This window comes from Mchenga conophoros, linkage group LG15 (assembly GCF_057382185.1).
Source record: "Mchenga conophoros isolate Kocher_MC1m ecotype Shallow Benthic linkage group LG15, M_conophoros_male_GT1.1, whole genome shotgun sequence".
In the NCBI taxonomy this organism is placed as follows: domain Eukaryota; kingdom Metazoa; phylum Chordata; class Actinopteri; order Cichliformes; family Cichlidae; genus Mchenga; species Mchenga conophoros.
The window spans coordinates 1,235,389-1,259,689 of NC_140540.1; the positions used below are offsets into that span (position 1 = coordinate 1,235,389).

At 43.7% G+C, this 24,301-nt stretch overlaps 1 protein-coding gene across 8 annotated transcripts in view; it reads left to right on the forward strand.

The window, feature by feature from the left end:
- The first annotated feature begins 5,931 nt into the window (after positions 1-5,931).
- Positions 5,932-24,301, forward strand: part of cdc42bpab (CDC42 binding protein kinase alpha (DMPK-like) b) — a 71,911-nt gene continuing 53,541 nt past the window's right edge. For 7 of the 8 annotated variants that reach the window (XM_085246940.1, XM_085246936.1, XM_085246938.1 and 4 more), the window contains exon 1: positions 6,139-7,464. In XM_085246940.1, the coding sequence (XP_085103066.1) occupies positions 7,287-7,464 (178 nt within the window). In that variant the 5' untranslated portion in view covers positions 6,139-7,286. Of the gene's footprint in view, positions 6,003-6,138; positions 7,465-24,301 lie in introns of those variants that run through there. The other variant, XM_085246935.1, reaches the window with a different exon arrangement.

Below are 24,301 nucleotides of genomic sequence, written 5' to 3' on the forward strand. Positions count from 1 at the left end.
AGGGTCCGTGTGCGCCTGTGTTTGTGTTCTGATTTTGATGAAGGTCAGGTTTGCAGTTCGGTTTGCTCCTGATTTGATTTTATCCTTAAAAAATGTTCTTTTGTGCACTTTTTTCATTATTATATATGTATGTGTGGTATTTGTCACACTGTGAGAGTTCATCGCTTCAGAATGGCACTGTGGTATAACAATACAATACAAACGTGTGCACGGTCATGCACATATCCAAAATCCCAATAAGCAGATATTTTATTAAAGTTAGCTTTAGAAGTTCACCGTATCACTTCCTGTAGTTTTTCTTTTGCTTTATTCTAAGCTCTAAAAATTTCAGTTTGTTTAATAAAAAAGAAACTCGCTTAATTTTAGTTCATTCTAACAGCGTCAGTCTTTGGTTTCATGATATTTAATATGTATATATAGATATTGTGTTTTTGGTTGGGACATTTGACGTCTGTGGCATTCTTACAACCCAATTAGTGGAAACAACATTAGTCACCAGACACTTTGTTCATTTTATTCATTTAAACGATGAGACTCGTTAATTAGGCTTTAATCAACAGTCTAAAGAGACCATGTTCAGCCATTACCCCAAACTACATGTTGTTAACTCTTTGAGGTCTCAGTGAGGATTACAAGTAACCCCGACTAACCTGAACTCAGCCTAGACTCCAATAGTCCAACATCTGAGCCACAGAGGGGTGACGTCTTGTATTCGGCTTCTCTGGCACGCTTTAAAAACTATTTGAAATTGTTTGTTTCCCCAAAATATGAAATGCTTTTTTGTTTTCTTCAAAGATTACAGCTGGGATTAAATTAAAAATAAAAAGCATGCCCAAAATGCTGACTTAAAGTAATTTGATTACATGTACCTGTAAATGTTCCATGCCATTGGATAAATATACATTCAGTTTATGCCAAGCATGGTTTCCTTGACAATTCATTAACAAACAAACCTTTGACTTCATTTTTTTAATTTCAGTTGCATTTTAATCAAAAAATGTCATTTGTGTTTATCAGGGTTATGACTCATCACAGACTGTTACAGGGATCTTGAACATAAAATAAAGTGGTGTTGTTCGTGCACACTGATGGTATACTGTTACTTCTGTTTTCCTTCAAACACCGAAGGAAGGATAAAGCTGCTCAAAAGTGTATGCTAATGATAATAATCAGCGCATCCTCCATAACAAAGAGCCACGGGTGAGGTCCAAACCTGTAGACTGTCTGTGGTCAGCAGACATGTAAATTCCAAGCAAATCTTGTCCAGTCCAGCCAGATGCCAGTCTAAGTGCCTGCTCTCCACAGCCTAAAATACTCTGCTGTCCGCTCTGCCTCACATTACAACCCCTAATTTGGGAAATTAAGATGGCCTTTGTGTGATATTTCTCAGTCCTCCTTCCTTCCCATGACGCTCAGAGACGAGCTGCCTAGTTCAAAGCCGCATCTCATACACTCATAGGTGCCATTTCTTTTCAATCAAAGGCCCAACGAGCTCCTTCAATCCACAACGCAGGTGTTAATTAGTATCCGCCCATTTGCATTCAAAAGCAGTCCAATTTATAGGTCAATCCGTTCCATTTGCGCAGCATCAGACCTCCCTGTTTCTGCTTTGAATGCGTATACAGGAAGAGGGCAGAGGCGCAGTTTGGTTTGCGCATTATGTTGTAGCATCTCATTATTACGCGTCTCCCTGGGAACAAGGCGGAGCTGCTGCATGCTCCAAAAAGTCAATATTGAACTTGTGTTGGTGGTCACGGCAAAAGCCCCATTATGATGCGCTCGAGCATTGTCAATCACTGCTACTGGCCGCCTTATCTCCACGCCAAATATTTGGAGAAATGAACCGCACTAGTTTGCACATTAATGGTCCACACCAGCTCTTCTCTTTCAGCTCCCGCAGACGCGTCTGGATCTAAAGCTGGCTGCCAATAATCATCGATCAGTGCGTGACAAAGACGAAGCGCTAGACCCGTGCAGGGCAACACTGTTACTGCCCTCCGCGATGTCGACCAACCGCAGGACGGTTTAATTGCATTTCGCACAGCGAATGACGGATCAGTCAGCGCAGACATGCGCGTTGACCCCGCTGCAGACAAATGGGATCAGACACGTTTAATTAGGACTATCAGTACATATTTTCATTGGCTTTTAATTCATCGACAGTTGTGATGGACTGAACCATCGTGGCTCCTAGGAAATATTTCAAAATCTACAACCCGATGAGGGAAAATCTCACGCAAGAAATTCAACAGCTCTGTTGTGCAACTTACAAAAAGGCTCGTGGCTTTCAGTAGCTGTGCTGAAACGGTTTGTACAGCAGAGGACGCCGTGCGCAAGCGCGTAGAGGCTTTAAAGGAAACTTCCATCCCGAAACCCCCATTTGCGCTGTGCTACGTTCAAAAGATCCGATAATCATGACGACGTTAAATAGATAGCAGGAAGGCATCATCGAGGAAATAAATATATGAATAAATGTACACTTAGATCTCTTTATTGCCCTTATTGCTTTGTCCTATTCTAATTAGACCACTTGTGAACATAACAGTTGAACTGAATTGTTCATTGTACGTGACTTTTAACAGGATACTTGCAGTGCTTAAATTTATTAACCTCCTTGTCAAAAAACAAGAAAAATATCTCAGAAATCTGTCAAGCACTTGTTTAAAATGACCTTATTTATTTTATTTTATTAAGAGTAAATGTGAAAATTCATGGATAACAGCAATAATTGTAGTTTGGCATTAAAAGCAGCATTTTGATTTAACAGCTTGCGCACACTGGTCGATTAACCATTACAGAAATATCAGGAATGACTTTGGTCACTGTGACACTTTAGAGCAGAGATGCTGACTCGTTTTACATCAAGGGCCACAGGTAACCCACAGTGATCTGAAGTGGGCTGGAGGAGTCAAACTAGCCTTTCTGTGACATTTAACCACATTTAATCCCAGAGATATGTGCATAGAACATAAAGAATTTCAACAGCACACGTCCGTTTTTCTACATGAAAGATGTGTAAAATCACTGAAAACGATCATATTTATATAACACAGTTTTTGTTCATTCACAGAAAATGTTCTTTCCCCCCCAAAGTGTCCACAGTACACAGCGAAAAACAGGAAGTTGTCTGGCATTTATTTGTTTATGCATTACTTAAATACTTTGGTGTAGCATGAATGGCCATGCAGGAATCTTAGTCAGCAGAAAACGTCATATAAAAGTTATAAATACACAGTTTAAAGTCCAAAAATCCATCCTCGCAGTCAAAGTCGTCCCTGCAGTCGGATTGGAGGCTTTGGCGGGCAGATTCTGGCCCCGGGCCCTATGTTTAGCACCACTGATTTCAAGTAAGTGTTGCATAAACCTTACATGGGCTGGTGTTCTAATAGATGTGTAAAGCACTGTACGCCGTGAGCAACCATCACTGCTGTTTTACATGATATTCATTCTTTCACGACAAAATGACACCAGATTGATGCGAGGACAAAAAGAGTCCGAGTGTCGACCAGGAAGGATTTCACATTTCTACGAACTTTCAAGACCCATGTCACACAAACTCTGATGTGATCAAGTCTGCTGAAGGACAGAAGCATTTAAAAGCATTTAAAACTAACTATAGACGCTTTACATGAACATAATTCACCTACCAAACACGATATTAATGAGGACTGAGTGTCGTATCAGACTGATTAGATCCTGTTCATCACATACTTCTAAACTACCAGTGCAGGAAGTGACAATTTTGGAAAGAGAAATAATAACAATCCTTCCACGTTAAAGTGTTGTAATACAAATACACCTCAGTATATGCAGTGAACGCACCGAGACCGAAGGCGCTCGGTTTCACTGGGTTTGGCAAAAAGATTGCGAAGCGCTCAGAGCGACCTGTGACAGGATTATCTCAGCAGACGTCACATGATTTCTGCTTTCTCACCACACATCGTTTCATTTTCTCGCTGTCCTGAAGCATTTGGTGCTGTGTGTTTTTGAACTTTACTGATAAAATGTGCTTACTTGTGAAGATTGAACATGCATCGATAAAATGGCAAACGGACGCGTTCAACGTGAAATGTCCTGATCACATGATCCACATTTGAATGTAATATCCACGCGGACACACGAGACCCGTTTCCAGCAACCATCACGCCTGCTGGAAGTGAAGGTTGTGTGTACTCCTCCCTTTCACAGCCAAACTGGGCCAAGAGTGCAGAGCTGTGCAGAGTAACACTGATGATTGGCTCTCTGATGGGCTCGGTTAACTGTTCAATCCAACAAGGGTGATGAACATCTCCAAACAATCAACAATGAAAACTCAATCAAAGCACAGCAGTCTGAGTGCAGGCTGACAAACAGAAGCAAACACAGCAAGTGTGTTGGAAGTTGGAAATATAGCAACAACACTTGTGCGAGGAATTGTGTCTAATAACAAAAGCACTCAGACGTAACTGCACTGCTTCAGAATCAGAATCTTTATTGACATCGTGCTTTCAAACAATGAAAATAGTTTGGAAAAATAGTGAAAAGAGGGCACTTTTAAGTGTTGTGTACAAGAATATAAGATAAGACTTTATTGATCCCACAACGGGGACATTTTTGCGTCACCTCAGCTCAGGTACAGATATCAGAAGGAAATACAAAAATACAAATAAGTACAATCAGTGAAAAAAGTAAGATAGCACACTACATACAATGGTAGCATACACAGTATGTGATTATGGATATGGCTGGAAATATGGAAGACATAAACTATATAGCTTGATATAGCTATTGTACCACTACTATATGACATCAGAGTTGATTTCCCTTTAATCAGGTGACTGTGTCTTATATGGCACGTTGTTGTGCGCTTACTTCATCACATCTCGTGTCTTTCTTCTACAGTCAGGGGGCCCTGAACTATTTATTTTCTTAAGTATGGAAGTTTTATGTTCCCCTTTGTTGGGGTGTGTGGCCTCAAACACCTTCTCCTTCTCTCTCCGTCTCCCTTCCCCCAAACATTCAGCTGCTTAGGCCGTTATTGATTACTGGGTGCACTTTGAGCAGTGATAAGCACTAAAGGGATCATTTCCAAACAAGGAATGATCAGTTCAGACTCTGAACTACATGAAACCCCATGCACTGTTTCTATGCAAATAGGGAGCGAGAGCGTGCCACACAGACCCTTTTTGTGTCAGACATTTAAGGTGTGACTGTGAATGCAAAAGCGAGACACATTTGGTAGATTGCATAATGGTTTGTGGGGAATCTGACTGTCATATTTGATGCATGTGGCTGTGTGAGGTGGCTCACTGTCACAGCTAGCTGGACTCGACACAGTTGCACTGACGCAGGCTGGACTGTATCTCGTTTAAGTGCTGTGTTTGCGGTCGGTTACAGGGACAGCAGTCATTGTTACTCCCGCGTGAAGAAAAAGACGCCACCAGCACACAGCCCGCAGTTCCCATTCACAATATTGACAACACCCCCTCCCATCAACACCCCCCGCCTCTCCCATTCGCACAGCAGATGCTGTGACGGGCGCCATGATGATGATCTGGGATTTTGCCTGCAGCAGCGACCAGAGACGTTAGAACAGTGGTAGATAGGCCGCGAGCTATAGAGGACGTCTCGAGACACGGGAAACATGGCGGATTAACGAGCATGCGTGGAAGTTGGAAACTGTAAACGCGTTACCTAACATCACAGACTGATAACCTTTTTTTTGGACAGCGTCGAAACGTGTTCAGAGACACCGTGTTCAAATCAAACTGGTAAGACGAGACTGAAATATCCGCGAGATATCCACAACAGCAAACACGGTGGTAGAAGTATAACGTCCAAAGAAAAAAACAACAACCTAACTAAAAACGTGATAATTAATAATTTTACTTTTTACTTAAAGTAATTTAATAAAATTTCAAAAATAATTCCCCAAATAACAGCCCAGAAACATTAGTCCGGATGATTGGTCGCATACTGGAGAGACTTACTTCTAGAAGGATCTTCTATGGTTAAAAAAGAAGGTACGTATTTATCAATAACTCATAATTACGTTTCTGACGAGAGCTATTTGTAAGCCATTCATAATTTCCAGCAGAGCCACTTTTCCCACAATGCAGCGCGGTGCTGCAGCGCACCAGAGCAGTGTATAGTGGGTTATCTTTTCAGTTTAAAGCCTCTGGCATCGAGCCGCTGGTAGCTGACTGGGGAAAGACGGCAAAGCAGCGAACGACCGGCGGTGCAAAGGGAAGGACGGGGGGGAATTTAGGCAGTGTCCCGTATTTGGAATAAGCGAGGCTAGAGAATACAGCTTCCCCCTGACGTGAAACGAGCTTTTCTGCAACCTTCATAAGAGAAAAAAAGGAGCCGCATTTTTCTCCTTTGACGGCTAACTTACAGGCTGGTTGGAACTCTTGGCTAACCATCGCGTTTGAACTGTGAAGAAACTAAAGAGACGTTGACGAAGATTGGGATTTAAAGAACATATCTCCCAGCAGTGAGTTGTGAAAACAAGGGGATATTTTGCAGTTAGATAAAAAAAAAAAAAATATATATATATATATATACACATTGTCAGAGACAGACGGCATTTGGTTGAGACGTGTTAACGCTGCGTGTTACATGTCAACTCCCGGGAAAAGGGGGAAGTTGTGGCATCAAGGAACGGAGAAAAGTAGCGTTAACGTTAGCTCCCTGGTTAGCTGAACAGCTAACCTAGCAGGCTGCTAAGCTGCTGTCGCCCTTCCATTCCTGGAGCAGAGGAGGGGCGCTGGGGCTTTGTAGCATTGCAGATCTGGTTTGCATTTTTTGGATTGCTGCAAGAATGGAGAATCCCAAATATCTGTCTCAACTCAGGGAGAGGTTCTGAACGGCTTCGACTAGGTTATTTTAAATATATATATATTCTCTTAACGCCAGAGGAGAGCAGAAAACTGCCTGCTAACGCTGCGATTCCAACAAAATCAGCCGGCCCGGAGCAGCCAGGGTCTGTTACAGGCTTACTTCTTTTCTTATGCACCCTTTGAGGGGTTGGGGGGATAGGTATTAAAAAATGGGGAAGTGCTGCACGTCTCACCCAGCTTCAAGATACTGGCTCTCGAGAGGAAGGTCATGATTAGGCGCATTTTATCGCTTATTTAGCACCGGCTTGGCCTCAACGCGCAAAAGTTTGATTATTTTTCGAGACGTGCAGTGGCGAGAACTTTTCAAGGCCCCCCTCTGCGCTGACTTCCAGGCCGAGGAGGTGTTTGCTCGTCCAACCCCATCCATCACCATTGCTTCAAAAGGCCAACAGTAAGGAATAGAACATGTCGGGAGAGGTGCGTTTGAAGAAGCTGGAGAAGCTGATCCTGGACGGGCCGCCTCAGTCTAATGGCCAGTGCCTGAGTGTGGAGACGCTGCTGGATATCCTGGTGTGCCTCTATGATGAGTGCAACAACTCCCCCCTCAGAAGGGAGAAAAACGTCCTGGAGTTTTTGGAATGGGGTATGTATTCTTCTTATTTACTCCATTTTCCCTTTCTTTCTTTGGTAAGATGATCAAGCTAATAATACTGTTGGCGCAGTGGCCCTCCCTTTCTCCCATCACATTCCTTTTATAGAAGCAGCAGGGCTCACTTTGGCCTCCTCTTAACACACTGGCTCGCACTAAAAACTAAAGAGAGAAGGGGCCAAGCAAGGCCACTCTACTCTCCTGTAGTTAAATGTTTTATGTGTTTTGGAAAAAAACAAAAGCATGTTGGAGGGTTAGACATTAAAACAGAAGGTGCCAGTTTATTACCAAAAACAGAGATGCTGTAAAATACCAAGCTGACAATGATAAAAGAGGATGTATCGGCTGGTGAGCAGGCCTGTTCGGATTTGAAATGCTTCCGGGACGGGTCCAATAAAGATGTTCTCTCCCCTGCAGGCCGCCATGTATTCCAGTGGGAATGCACTTAATGTGAAGTAGATGGCTTTCCTGTCATCACGGCTACTTTGCATGTCAGTTTGCTTGGGTTTGTATGCACGTGAAGGGTAGAGTTGTCCCATCAGACAGAAATCACTTGCACACGCCCATGCTTTGATTAGTTTCTACAGAGGGGGGGAGGGGGGGGGGGGGTTCTGCCTTTTTCTGGCTGTTTTGTAACTTTAAGACTCCCTAAGGTTAGAGAAAGGGAGAACAGCAGGAAGACCACACACACCAACAAGAGAAGGTGTGTGTGTGTGTGACATTGGGGTTTGGTTTGTGCATGAAGCAGGAATGTGAGCGACTCACCTTTTTTTGTTATGTAGGGCAGAGGCCCAGCTAGCTGCCGGAGCATGCCTGGCTGCCTGGACTGCGCTGTCTTTTACAGCCCTGAGAGAAGGGTGGCAGTGCAGGAGCAAATCATTGACCTCACAGCAGAAATGTGGATTAAAACAAAAGGCAATGAGGCGACATATTAGAAGGAAAGCGCTTGTGTGTCATATCTGCAGGAATCTTTTTGTCTATGTTTCTAAAAATACAAAAAACCCCTCTACAGACAGACTAGCCGTTTGGCCCGTCAGTGAGTGACTGTGTCACAGACAGACAGGATGGCAGTTAAACACGTGTTAAATCTTTTGCCTGTGGCTGCTAAGTTCATCTACCCCACCAGCCACCATCTGGCCAACCTATTCTGTGCTAAAAACGCAGTTGTGCAGGCTGGAAGTGGCTGGATTTGGCCATTGTTCATGTTTTTTGGGGGAGTCTGCATGAGGATGACGAGGTACTTTTGTGCCTCTGCTGAAACATGTTTCCTTTAGGACAATCAGTTGTTGCCCCCCTTTGCTAGTTCTCAGCTGATGTGCTGCATCAAGTTGGCTTTGCAACAATGCCAGTGAGCCCAAGCCTTTAAGGAGAGGCGCCTGAGTGCCAAGTGGTGACCTCATCGTGACATTTCCCTGTGTTGTCACTAGAAACTGAGCTCTAGCAGACACAACATGCAGATTCAAGCTGTCATAATTGCCTGGAGGTCCCGTGTTGCTGCTTGTTATTTACCACTCCAAAGGCACTGATATTGAATCCTCCAAATTTATGCATTTTAATAATGTAAGTTGAAATGGCTGCTCAAACAAAGCTACGGTGTCCTTTCCAGAATAGAAATGTGCCTTAATTGTAAAGTTCTAATTAAAAAGGGCCTTTCAACAAAATCCATTCAAAGGTAGCTCTTAAGATTGTTCTCATCCTCTGCCGCACACGTACAGTTACCACGGTGGACCCGGCAGTTGTTCTACTCTGGGCTCTGAAGGATGTCACTCAGAGAAGATATGACCTTACATGGTTCTGTCATGCAGCGCTGTCGTTGGCAGAGAATATCTACCCACGTGCAGTTCCATCCTTCTGTTTGCAAGTGGCATCCAATCAGCTAAAGCAGCGGACCCGGGCCTCGTACCGGTACCGGTCCGTGAGTCGTTTGGTACCGGGCCGCGAGAGTTGAGGCTCAGGTGTGAAATGTGTGGTTTTCAGGGTTTTTATCGTTTTCAGCGTTATTTTGTTATCGTTTTTATCGTTAACTCTGTTTCCCTGGGTCTTTTCACTTGTGTTATGAATAAATCTTGTTTTTTTTCGGTACCGGTACTAGCTTTATTTTGTTGTATTTATGCGCGACACCTTAAAGGCCGGTCCGTGAAAATATTGTCGGGCATAAACCGGTCCGTGGCGCAAAAAAGGTTGGAGACCGCTGGACTAAAGGGATGGAAAAAGCAGATAAAATGGCTGGTTTCAGACACTGGTCGGTTGTGCACCAGGCTAAGTATATAAATAAGAATTATTTGGACTTGTGAACAATCTTCTGGCACAATTCTTGCTGGATTGCTTAATTTAAACAAGTTGATTTCCTAGCATGGACTTGGCTTTTAAGCGTAGTCTTCAAATTTTCAGTTTGCGTGAGACCGAGGGCTTGGCAAGGCCAGTCCAGAAGCTTAATGGTAGCGTGCGCTGACCATTTCAAAACTCGTTTTGCTGTTTATTTGGAATCGCCGTCCTGTTGGGACACCCAGCTTTGTCCAGATTACAGTGTCTAGCAGTTGAGTTGAAGTTGAAAAATTTGGATTCCATCCACTTTATGCAGTGTAGCAGAATAAAGGCTATTACCATAGTGCAAGGGACAGCGGCCTCACACGTGGTTGTCCAAGCATCTCTCTCGTCTATAAAACGTTTTCTTTTTTTCCAGAAGACATCTGAGCTGAAAATTTCAGTTGAGCTTGAAGGTGTTGAGTTTGGAGCCGAGGCGTCTTTCTTGGTTGGCGCCCTGTCAGTCCACGCTGATGTGAAACTTGCTTCACTGTGGACGGTTTCCAGTTCGTGGCCCGGGTGAGCCTCGGTGGTTCCCAGGCTCTTATATTTGAGCCTGCGTGGATCAGATGAGATCCGACACTATTCGCGGTATGATGACTTGTATGTAAACGACTGACGAGCACTGTAAATATGCCAGTGTGTGACTGCAGAAGACATTGTGGACTTTGGTCAAACCAGTTTGCCCCAGTGGTAAACGGCTAGGGAAATCCTGTCCAGACAGATGTCCAGGATGTGTCCCTTATCTGCCTGTCGTGCTCATCTGCAGCTCTGATATATAAACAATTAAACATGTAGCGCGATACTCAGGGATTCTTTTCCTGCATAGAATAACTAACATTTCCCCAATCGTGTGCTGTCCAGAGCCGAAGGCGTCGAGCGCTGTAACAAAATAATTTCTGTAACTATTTTTGTGAATTTGGGGTTAAAATGTTAGTTTGGACATTTTGTGTCTGAGATGATCAGAAGTAACAGATTTGCAGCACTGACAGGTTCAGCTTATTTGCAGTGTTACTGCCCAAAGGCTTTTCTGAACCAGAAGAAACACCCTGCTGCTGGACGCACTAGGACAGCAAATAATCACGTTTCTTACATTTGTGTCATATTTCATATGTACTTCACAGCTGCTGCTGGTTAATTTCACTCAACATTTCAGCAGCTCAGGTTTCAGTGTTTCCCACAATAAGACTTGGTCTGGTCAGCACGTTGGTGGTTTTTGTGTCAATTATGATTTCCTCACAGCCCGTAACCGTTCAAACTGGGGCTTGAAGCGTGCCAGACTAGCTGAACTGGAGGTGTTTTATCCGAGTGGTGGTACGGGAATAATAACAGTCGGCTAGATCATTGCTGCATCTACATGATTTGCCATATTTGAACTGTGTTGGTGTTGAATCAGCTCATCCTTATGAAATCCAAAGGGCTGCTGCGTGACCACATCAATGAATGACACCTTTCAGTCTTTAACTATATTTATATTTTTAAGAGTTATTCAGTGAAGAGCTCAGGGCCAAGAAGAAACCATTATAAACTGCCTCCCAGATGGTCTTTTATTATGGACAAGATGGACCAGTGAAAGTGATTCAGTTCAGCTTTTGTAGTTAAAAACAGCGGCGTAACAGTGAGCCAGTCCAGACAATAGTTCTTCCCTCTCGGTGGAAGGAATCTGCGTGTAAGGTTTTAGCCCTGTGATAACGCGCGTCCACGGCAGCAGACCACACCTCTGTGGCATAGCTGCACACAAAAAGTATAGTAGCACTGAGGTCAAGTCTCGTCTTGTCCTCAAAAGTTTTGTGAGCGCCACCACTCCCATGTTTTTCTTCTTCTTGGCAGAAAACCCAGCCACAGGGTCAAAGGAAAAAAGCACACCTGCTGCACATGTAGTGCGGTTCTCAGGATTTGGACACTTATTAGCTAAATGCTAACCAGAGTAGTGACACAGTGCTGTTATAGCTCCTTATTTGTACTTCAGCAGAGGAGCCAAAGTGCACGTGACCAACAGGAGTCTCTATAGGAAACAGACTGGAACAGAAAGATGGTGTTAACACGTACTCAAAACACGGTTTAATCCTACATGCAGAAAAATGGTTCAAGATGGGCCCAGTGAAACCTAAGACCCCCTCAGCCTGTGAGCACTCGGCCTTTGTGCGGCACACAGAGGCTGCACCTTCGCAGCTGCCCTTTGTAGCCACGCTGCAGCGCCTGCGCGCCTTTTTGCTAATGCAGCACAGCCGTGACAAAGGTGCAGCAGTGTTCCCCTTTCTTCCCAACGATGTTTATGAAGCGAAGAAGAGGACAAACACGTGGAATGGGTTTGCTTTTCGTCTTGTTGGGTGACCTCATTCCAACTGAAATGGAGACCCCAACATGACCTGCAGCCACCGGGAACACGGGAAAGCACGCTGCATATTGCAGCATTTCCTGGGTCTAGCAGCTCAGGCCTGCGCGTGTGTTTATTCACTTGAAGCTGAAACTCGGTCTGAGCCAGCAACTCTTCACCCACACTTATTTTAAATTAATTACGCTGAAATATTTCTGATTAAGCTGATTAAGAGTTAACTTGAAGAAAACGCTCCTCCTCTTCTTTCTCAGCAGCTGAGCTACACCTACGGTCTTTTTCATGGAGCAAGCAGGAGATGAATAACGGATCAGTTTAGTTTCACATTGATCCGTGGCTTACGTAGGCAGGCGCCAACCCACCCATGATGGTGATCTTTCCAATCTCACCGCGCGCTCGATCTTTTTCTCCCATCGTCGCCTCCTTTGTGTTTAGCACCAGTCTCACTCCCCGGTTTGGCTGGCAGCTGAATGAGAGTGGGTGGCATTGCCAGGCCACAGTTGGCAAACACTGTGGAGGCTACCTTTTCTCAGTCCAGACTCGATGTTAGCCTGCAGTGGCCAGCTGTTCAGCTGCAGCTGATGTGTGCTCCACCCTGCAAGGCTTTGGCAGCGTGTAACACACACTGCTCGCAGTGGAGGCGTGTACACACACACACACACACACACACACACTCTTATTATTGTGGGTTTTTTTTGCCTAACTAGGCTATCTCATAGTGCACAGACCTGAGTTCTTCCCTGTTTTTCCGCTGTTAAAGAAAGAGCCGCCACTTAAATCACGCTGCTTCCAAAGAAGAATTTTTGGATCACATAGTTTAAAGTTGTGTCCACCACACCAAAAACAACCATGTTCACAACACTTTCTAAGCCTCTGCGTTTATACACTCGGTCCCTTCCACCGCTGCAGGTTGGGACCAAACATGCTCAGACTGCAACCTCTGCATTAAAGATCAGCGTCGAGTTGGAGTCGCGCATAAAGGCCAACTCATCCTGGGGTTTTTCCCCTCAGTCAGGAGTGACCATATATAGATAAGAGGAGGGAGTGCTGAGTTATCAGCTTATTACTAAGGTATAAACAAGGCCAGGATTTGTTCTGCCCTACATTTTGTTAACTGAGGCTTCATTTACTTGAGTCACAGTTTGTTTATTAAATGATAAGTAACAGTACAGTCCTCACGCCCCCTCACAGACCCGTGCAGAGCTGGTAGAAGTACTTTGGAAAGTAATCACTGTCCATTAGGATGAACTTGGTTGGCAAAGCTAGTTCGGTGACTTGGATTAGCAGCATTCAAAATGAGAGACCACAGTGATGCAATAAAGAGAATCATCCTCTGTACAGTTTTCATGAAGCAGGAAATTAGCTTTTGAGACTGAAACTAGTTTGTGTGCAAAATGGGTATTTGGGCTAAGAGGTGTCGTTTTAACACGGGAAACTACGGTTGTGGAGACTGCCTCTGGTGGCCAATTGAGGGATTGCAGTTTTCAGCACTTCATTTTTAGGCCTGGAGGTTTCTACAGAGCAACATAAACTAAGCTATTGCAAGCTGCTGTTCCAGCTGTGCTGCAGTAGCTGGCCTTATTCACGCACAGGAAATGTACGTTTTTATTTTACTTTACGATCCATCACCTGCGTGGTGGATCGTAAAGACAGAGCAGTGATTTATTGTGTGCAGACGATCTGGGTTTGGGTCTTTGACATTATGAAGAATCAATAAACGAAGTAACAGAAAAGGTTGCTGAAGAAGAATTTGAGATAAATTGTAATTGGGTGAGAAAATATTTGACCCTCAAACAGGAGTGATGTGGAGAAAATGCATTTTATAACTCAAGTTCCCTAATCTGTATCAAATGTCAGTGTTTGTGTCAGATATTAAAATCGTGTTTGGCCTCGATCAGCAGCTGTTCTGTCGTTTCCTGTCTGGCTGCCCGGTGGCTTTGGCGGGCACAGTGAACAGGAAGGAACCACAACCGCTCGGTGAGGTGCTCCGGACCCAGCGGGTACATGATGTCATACGAGGAAGCGGGGACATCTGTATCGCATTGTGTCATTGTGTGCTCTGTGGCTCGTTTTGGTGTTTTGGACGCAGCAAGGTCACGCTGTTTATTTCCTTTCTGCTGAATTCCTTTTTCACAGCGACATGCCTGTTTGCTCGCTCTCATCAGCTCTTAGTGTTTCTGTCACTTTTTCACGTGATCACAAATGCCAGCACGTGTCTGGAAAGGACAGATGATGGAGAGGCCTGCCCTGTCCTGCTGTCTGCAGCTTAGTTTTTGGACCCAAAGGGGAAACCGCTTACCTGTTCTTAGACCACGTATCCTTGTTCTCCACGTTTAATTTACTCCTCGTCTGAATTAAATGTGGAGCAGTTCAAAAACAGAATTCCCTTGCGCCTGAAACATGGCAGCTTTGTATACGCAGCTAAATTTGCTCTGCTGCTGAAAGTTACATTTTCAGATCATTCTTGGGTAACTCGAAAGCACCTCCTCCAACCAGTTAGCTTAACGTCAGCCGGGTCTGTTGTATGCACAGGAGGTCCAAGATTCCTGTTCTGTCTACTGAATATTGTTCCTGACTTTGGTTAGATTAAGCAAAGCTAACAAAATGTTAAATCGTCATCATGTCATAGTGATGTCATTTCTGCCATTTTTGGCGAGTGGAAGTTCTACATTTTACAGAGCCCCTCTGATGACATGGTCCAAAAAAATAAATAAATTGCAGCCACAAAATACTATTTCGTGCCCTCGAAATACTTATTTGTGGCCACGAAATGCTAGTTTGAGGGCACGAATTGGGTATAACGTGGCAACGAAATAGATAACGTGCACACATCATATTGATACAATTCCTGGACTGCTGTGTAGAGACATAAGCATGAGAGTAGGCTAAACCTACACACCGTGGACAGAGACGGTATGATTGGGTTTTATTTTAGGCTGGGGATGAGCTACAAATGCATTTTGAAAAATCTGCAATGCAAGGAACCATTATTACGGAGAGGCATTTAAACAGGATACTGCGAGCCCAGCTTACAGACGTAAGCACGACCTGGACGCCGGGATAGATTTTATTGTCAACCAACTGCAAGGGCCTGGGAAGGATCACGGTTATCGGTCAAGTGTTTCGTGCCCACAAATTAGCATTTCGTGCCCTCGAAATAGTATTTTGGACCATGTCATCAGAGGAGCTCCGTAACATTTACATTTCATTGCTAACTGATGTCTTGCTTTAACTTTATCCGTTTCATTAATGGGGAGATTCACCTTACCTGTGATAGCAAAGCTGGCTTTTGTTTTCATTTGGAGTCCACTCTGGGGGAATTCACCAGGGTAACACATGTGAAATTGTACATTTTCAGCATATTCACAGTTGGCCTTTGAAACACTTGGTTAATCTGTTGGGAGCGTTGTAGGCAGAGAAATGCCTGTTGGTAGTTGTGTCATCAGAGAGTGGCAGGGGAAGGCTTCCCAGAGGACGGGCATGGAGCTTATCAGCCCGCCTCTCAGGATCCCCGGGGTCTGACTGCACATGCTCCCCCCCTGCCCTTCTCTCTCCTTTTTCCACTTTTCTCCACCTTCATTTCTCCTCATTTTCACATCTTTTCCTTTCTTCTGTTCCTCCCCTCACAGTGGCTGCTAGTTGGCTTTGGCTGACCTCCCCATTCAGCTGTCTGTCCATCACTGCAGCCAGTGTTTGCAGACTAAATGAAAATGAAGCTGTTCGGCTTTTGGCTCATCATGTTTCTTTTCCTGCTGGACCTGGAGTGCAGCCTTTCTTGCATTAGCACAAAATAAGTCATCATTTCCATCTTTTTAGGAATCGCGTCTTATACTTGGTACATAGTGCTCAGATAACCTCATTCAGGGCTTTTACTTAAGTAATTGCTGCCAGTTTGAAGCTGAGAGGAGTTTGTTGAGACTTCAGTGTGACTCGATGCTTTATTGTTATTCTGTGCATGCTGAGGGGAACAAGTTGGTCTCCTCCTGTAATGACTCTTAATCTCAGAGGAGCAATTAGTCAGCAACAGCGAGACTTACCGAGCGGACAGCAGTCACACTCATCAACGCCACACACTGACCAACAGTGTGTTCCCCTTTTTCTTTGTTTTTTTTATTGAAATGTCGTCAAAGGATGAATTTGGGGAAAACTGCTCGCCCCCTTTCAGCCCATTCAGCTGAGACGGTCCCATCGCCAGCTGGCGAAGGCGCTCGCTTGCATAGTTTTGTCTTTTCCCATACTCACTCACTGAACTGGAATTGTGTCACCGGCCTTACTGAGGAAACAAAACCATTTTGCAGTGATATTGGAAAAAAGGTCTTAGAGAGGCGCATTTCAAAGACTAGTTCATTAAAACCACACGGAGTGTTTATGTGAAGGATTTTGAAAGTCTCTTCATGTCTTACATTAACTGTGGATGTTGTTCAGTGCACTCGAACGACACTGCTGTTCTTCTGTGCTGTGATAGACCTTTGATGTGAAACCTTCTGGAGAAAACGTCACCTTTAACCACCATAAAGTCGATGCACAATAGCCACAGTTTGGCCTCAATGCATTTTCTGCTCAGTCCAGCTCAAACTGTACACTGTGTTGTATGATTTATGTAATATTTAAGGAAGGTGTTGGTGTTCTCCTGTATACGTATTTAGCATGGTCGGATTCTCAAAGAGGGAAAAGTTCAACTCTGAGGTGCAAGTAGCCTAAAATCATCGTTCTTCGTTGTTGTTCTTTTAAACCCACATGTTCCTGTCAGCTGGCTGATGTGCCAGCAGCTTGACCCTCCACTGCCTCAGACCTCAGGTCAAAATCAGAATCAGAATACTTTATTCATCCCGAGGGAAATTAGGGGTTACAGCAGGCAGCACGCTAATGGCGCATGCGCACTCACAAAGGAACCTTCTGACCAACTTTACACAAACATCACATTGGGGAGACATGTCAGAAGGTAGGTTGACAGGAAAAACAACGAAAATGCATAACATGAGGTAAGAGGAGGAGAAAAAAAACTCCACTCAGACTGAGCTCCTGGTGGGAGAACAGTTTGATAACAGAAAAAACACCTCAGCACAAAAGCACATGACTATCAATACACCATAGAAACACCTCTTAGTTTAACCTCAGCTGCCTTGTCACTGCTTACTAGTTCACAAACATGGGAGAAAATTGCAGCGTATGATCTTCCCTGGACCTTTGTTTTTTCCTCCTCGTACAGAATCTTTCTCTGACATCCAGACGAGGAGCCAGACGATTTGGCCTAAAATCTCATCCTGGTACAGGCAGATGCCAAGAGCCTCTGCTTGTCCAGGCTTGAACTAGCTGCCAGCAGGGAAACGATTCTTTCTTCTTAAGAGTTTATTTGACATTGGCTCTGCTAATGGGAACGTGTTCCTAATTTATATTTCCTATTATCTCGTAGTTTGGATGTAACGTAACATCGGCATTTGTCGCGTCCCAGTAAGAATTCATTCCAACCAGATGGGCATCCAAACTCAGGCATGTGATATGTTTTTTTTTCTTCAGTTATTGGGATGTTATTTATTGGTTATTGCACCAGCTGTGGCAGGAGGAACAATTAGGCAATCAGTGCCATGACGAGAGTCCCGCCACTGCACGTCACAAGTTGTGTTTCGGTGACGCTGCGGACTAGTTTTCAGTCGTCCCTGAGGTATTGCTAGTGTAGTTTTTATTTTGCTCTGCTGCTGTGTTACAACCCGGCGTGGCTCTTGATATGGCCACCAGTCGATGTCGTGGAACCCCCCGCTGCGTGGATAATGTGGAGGCTGTCTCTGACTTGTGATGTAAACACTGTCAGGGGTTAGCTTGATCATTTTAAATATCGTCAAGCCCCAATTTTTACTATTGTTGTCAGTACCTTTGACTTTGATGCATCGTTTGCAGCATTATTTAATTTTACGTGTGTGAATGGATGGACGACTGAATGTAGTGTAAAGTGCTTTGGGGTCCTTGGGGTCTAAGTAAAGCGCTACACAAATACAGGCTATTTACCTTTTATGTAATGGTACTACAGCATTAGTAGCTGAAAATGTAATTTTGATGCAATAATTGGAGTTTAAAAAGCTTTTCGTTGGTTATTTCATGAAAAACCAAATGAAATCAGTTGATGGTTCGAGTGCAGCACCTTTGACTAACGTGGCTGCTGCAGGACTCTGTTGTCCCCCGGCTGCTTTGAGCAGAGGGCTCAGCTCTGTGTAAAAAGCGCTGACTCAGGCCCCAGCCCCTCACGGCCGGGCTGCCTGTGGAATTTGGAGCTGAGGTGCAACGTTGGGGAGAGCGGCAGCTGTTTCGATGAAGCCAGGTCTGGCTTTTTGTCCACCAGCACCACTCGCACATTCGCTCTGCTCCCCTCTCTCTGTCAGCTCTCACTTTCTTTCACTGCTTTATTCAGTCCAGTGCTCCACACTTTTACAGCACAATATTCCCTTTGCCTCAGTATCCTCTCCTCTTTTCCTCACCTCCTGTTTCTCGCCCTGTTTGCTCTTTCCTCCCCCCCAGACTGCTGCATCCCAGCTTTGCCTGGTGACAGAGACTGCTGGCTTTGCTTGTGTCTGTGCAGGGCAGCAGTGCTACGCGCTGTGCATATTTGTTCATACTCCTCTCTTTCTCAGGATATGTTTGCACACTTTACCTTAACATGAAGTGCATAAAGCACCACATGTGTAGAAACTGACAATGTAGACAACCTTCAGCATCTTGACAGGACGGAGCCGAGCTGCATCCCTGCTAAAGCACACACTTTGATCCTTTATTGCATGCTGTCATATTTGTAAAAGGGGACTTCATGCCAAAGAGAGAGGATTGGTATTTGCCCTCTGAATTTGCTCAGACTAAATAAGGACTGAACACACCAGGGGCCAAATTAGCAAGAGTGTTAGAACAGTGCTGCAGCCGCTTACAGCCAGGCTATGAAATCCCACAGTTGCTGAGAAATGTAGCGACATTTTTATCCACTCCTTGCTGTTTTCAAAGTAACTGATTTTAATAGGGATTTTTTCTATTAGGTACTATTACAGTGGTGGATGCTTATAATAAATATGACCACATTTTCAGATAATGAAGTTGGTGTACGTGCAGGTAATTACTGCGATCCTTAGGCGCGTTTCAAAGGTTTGTTTGTTTTTTAATTCTTTGTTCTGTATGATGTTACTAAGACATCAAATGTTCTGGTTAGGAGGGGCGGCCAATCAGAACAAAGCTGGATTAAAATAACTTTGATGAACTGAGGGGTAGAGCAGGGCTCCACCCACTGATTTTCACTTAAACAGGCAGCTGTTTTTTATGTGCATTAAAGTTATATAAACATTTAACAGTGCATATGCAAATTCCTTGCTGAAAGTTTAACCAAAAGGCATTTCCAGTAGAAATGTGCTGACATATCCTGAGCATAACCATGTATAATATTCACTGAAGTTAAAAAGAGGTGCTTTAAAACATTAAACTGCAGTGTGCCAAATAAAAAAGTCAAATATGTATTTTTCGGACCATAAGGTGCACGGGATTATAAGACACATTAAGCGAAACAAAGCAGTTAGATAAATCAAACTTTATTAAACTCATTCTTCTTGCTTCCTCCACTTCTGTACCATTGATTCATTAATGTTGAATTCTCTATCAGCTGCTCTATTCCCATGTTGTTGCAGTATATTAATGACTAACCTTGTATTGTGGATGGATTAGGGCTGCTCGATTATGGCAAAAATGATAATCACGATTATTTTCACTGAAATTGAGATCACGATTATTTGACGATATTTATTTAACCCTTTAAGACCTACTATAGAACCAAGTCCACCAGAGCTTATATTATTTTTATTTATTTTTTTACATGCTGTGGAGCCATTTGTGGGAGCATTTCAAGTTGCTATACATCAATACAACTGTTATAGCCCATATTTTAATAATATGTATGCATTAAGTCCATAGTAATTACATAAATTGCAAAAAAGTGCAATAAACTACAAAAAAATTTGAAAATCGCTTTTGTTTTGTTTACATATATTTCTACTTGGAGAAGTTTAAGAGGTTTATCCCTCAAAACTTTAAATACAATAAAGTTGCAAAAAATAGTTTCCCACCACAGGAAATTTATTTTGAGTGTCTTCATAGTTTTATTTTGGAGATACAGCAATTTTTATATACTGCAGGAAAAATGAAACAATCCTATGATGCAAATTTGCAAAGAAAACAGCAGGTGCATCATTTCACTGTGGGAAGTGTTACGAACAGCTGATAGGATCGGCAAAGCGTGTTTCTGGAGTATTATGTTTTTGTTCCTGCAAGAGCTTTTTATGCAATTTTTGCAAAGCTTTATGCGGAACGAAACCGTGACCGAGGACAAGCTGATGGCATCAGATGTAAGTACAGCTCCTCCGGTTTCATATGCAAAACAAATTATTTTGCTAGCTTACACGGTTCAGGTTCTACAGGGATTTAAAAATAGTTACACAAATCGGAGCGTGCTGCTCTGACCGGCTTTAAAGGGTTAACAATGACTTTAAAAAAATAATATAAAATAGTGTGCAACACCACTGAAGTTTTTTTTTTTTTTTTTTTTTTAAAACTCTTTTCAACCAACGGCAGTCACTCTCCTCTCCAAATAACTTCTGCTTAGCTTTCCGAGCTTCCCTCGGGTCCTCTTAATCAGCGGTCTCCAACCTTTTTTGCGCCACGGACGGTTTATGCCCGACAATATTTTCACGGACCGGCCTTTAAGGTGTCGCGGATAAATGAGGGAGGGGCTAATAATCGGCTCAGTCATTTTTAATGATCGTTGAAAGCCCAGATCGTAATCGTGATTAAAATTCGATTAATTGAGCAGCCCCCTAGGATGGATTATCTCAGTTGTTCTCCTGACTGAAGTTTGGTCCGTTTACAGCATCCTGCCATGCGATTGCATTTGTTCCTGACCATCAGGAACCCTCACGCTAACTTTTATCTAGTGGGAAAGTGTTAGTGTTCGTCCTCCAGCTTCACTGTGTTTATGTTATGCTAACATAGCTGTGTCGCTAGCGATCACGTAGCACATCATTATATACCAGCTAGCCCAACTTCAGTAACCCTACAAACGTCACTGCTATTTAGTTTCCTGTCTTCATTCATGTTGGAAGTGTTGGCAGAGCTGTACGCTTGAATGCTTCAGAAACCTCTCAGTCAGAACATGGTATATCATGCTTAGGAAACTAGCGAGCTAACTTCCTGCTAACTTCTAACTCCGTTAAGTGTAATAAATTCTGTTTTCATGGATGCCTGGATGTTAAACTTAATTGTTACACCTGGTAAAGCAGCAACGCTGATCACTTTAGTAAAGATGAAAGAATTTAGACAGTTTAACTCTCAGTGATGTCGCAGTGTTCGTTTGACTTTGGGACCTGAAGGGGCGGAGTTTAGGACCCAGATTACTCCCAGATTTAAGAGCACCTTATTCTGACAAACACGGTAATAACGACGGCCCGCTGGCATGCTCTACCAAAAATAGTGCTTTGTTGTGTATCTAACGGACAAAAGCCAAACCAGTTCCACATCACTGCAGCATTTTTACAAACCAGTTCTGGTTCATCTGTGTCACTCAACGATCCGCTTTCTCCCTTCTCATTCTCTGTCGCCGCCGTGATTTTTTGCCATGTGCGTATGAAAACAAAGGCACTGCGCATGCGCGTTTTACCCATATTCTATCGCAATATTTCATTTTCTTATCGTTGGCTAACATTGTACCGGTATTACCGTGAACGGTATGATATGGCCCAGCCCTACTGAGGGGTTGCACCAAGGTCCAGTATAAGATAAAGGATTCTTTTTAACTGCCAGGATACAAAACTACTCCAGTAGAGTCCAGGATTCGACTCTACTGGAGCTGGAAATGAGAGTTAAAGAAAATTATACAGACTTATAAAAGTATAGAGGCGCATAGCCAAACAGTGGAAATTAATAAGCATTATGTTGCACATATATGCATCATATCGCACATCAGCATCTTCTCTACTGTAGCCAAGGAATGCAGCTGGTGGATAACGGTCAAAAACAGTAATCGAGCTAATTGTGCTGTAGTTTGATCGGCATGATAACACACTGCACTCAGTGAGCTACGAGTAATGCTGAATTTCTCTTATTCACCCGCTCCTTGTCCCATACATTAATACTCCCACCCACACATGACTCAGTGGATTCACTGAACATCTCACTGTAGCTCGTTTGTCCGTGATGGTATGTGTTAAAGTTCCTCGATCGGCTTTCCCCCCCCCGTTTCCAAACGATGGACGCTGTCAGTCGTGTGTGCTTAGTCAGACCACTCTGGGACACATAAGCATTCAGTCTTGCAATTTGTGGTATTTCGGCTCAATCTTCGTAACTGGATAATGAGAGGGGGGAATGTGACAAATTAGGCGATGATGATGAGAGCACGAGCAATGAGGACAAATTGAAATAGTTGAAATAGATTAGGGGAGCCCACAGAGCTGGCTCGTATCGGTTGTAGTTGTCGTTCTTTGTGCCTCCGTGCTGCTTGCTGACACTGATCAAGTGTTGACCTTGGCTTGTAGCATGGTGGCGAATTTGACAGTGACCTGCCTATTTTTAGGCCTGTCTTTAATATCTACACTGCTTTATGCATTTATGTCTCTCGCACTCGTTGTTCTGACCTCCTGCCTTCGGAGACGCATGAGTCAAATAATGTCAGCAGCTCGTCAGCACAATTCTCCATCTTCCACCTGAATGGCGGTCATTCAGGCCGGTGGAGCTTGCGTGCAGCTGATTCGTTGTCTGGGCGAATTCTCGATGATAAAACAAAGCGTCTGTGCAATGCTGGGCAGTCTGGTTACCCAGTGTCTCATAAGCCTGTTTGTTCCACACACAGTGATTTGGTGGTTTTGTGGATAAGTGTGTGAGAATGGGTTTGTGACCTGTAATGCACACAACCGAGAGACTGACTGTAAATAGACGTCTTAAAATTGCCCCAAACATTAAAATGAATTCTTTGTGGTTTGACGAGCCCACAGCCCACCACGCCGTCCTGCGCCGTCCCTCTCCTGAGAAGCCTCTGGTGGAAATCCTGCGGTCGAACTGATTGTCATCTCAATTGTTTTCCACTGAGTCGTCTCTGTTGTTCACCTCTATATATAGACAGCTGCCTCACACCGTTTCCTCCCTCTGCTGAAGGTCAGCATACAGACAAAACAATTGGGCATCACCCCAAATCCATTTTTTTCTCCCCTCGTGCAGTTAAAACAAGACCAATTAGGTGCTTCACTCATTTTTCCTTCCTGTTCATTGATTGGACAGATTTTAAAGGAGACACATGTTTATTAGAAGGAAACGTCATGTATATCAAATATTTCTCAGCTTCGGCTTTTATTAGAAAGAGTGTGTAGCGTTTGTAGCAAGCAACTGTGAAATCCGTGAGGTTTTTCCCTCCTGATACTGTTGGACAGTTTAAATACTTTGTCCTCATCCCTACAGCAGTCATATCCTCTCCCCATCCAAACCGTTCTCACAAGCTCAGCAGTTCCTTGGGACAAAAGTTCGTTTGGACTCATTAGTACATTAGAGTCTCTGTAAAATCACAAAACTTTATTGTTGGCCATTTGGTTCAATTAAACTGACACTATTTTTACATTGTTTTTTCAACTCCATATTTTGAGTATGATTCTGGGACTTTCATCTTTTCAGGTTTAAAATAATCCTTATTTATTTAATGCTGGGCCTTGGCTTAGGCATTCGCGAAACAGGCTGTTCTATTTCTCCGAACCATTTAACTTGAAGCGAGCATTCTTCTGACTTGATGCTTGTAAACGTTTATATGAGAAGAAGAAAGACTTTTATAGGCTTTTGTAAAGACAGACTCTAAGTAACTGAACAGTTGCCCTTTGGTTGGGGTGTTGAGCAGACAGTAAGCTGGCCGTAACCACAGATCCTTGATGGAGGCTTTGCTTTGTTTTAAAATTTCAAATATTTCATAGATTTGAAAGTCCCTCACGTGTGACGAGGTCTAATGGTTTCCAATAGACTTGAATAGCTTTCTATGGGCGGTATCAGCAACATCCGCTTTATCTGTGTTTCCTCTGCTTTTCCAAATAAAGTCGGCTTCTTCTGTCAGTGGCCTCGTTCTCCATTAGAAACCCAGGTTGTTTCTCTCACATTGATGAGTCCACCCAGCAGTAAAAGGATGATGGGAGACAGGAACGT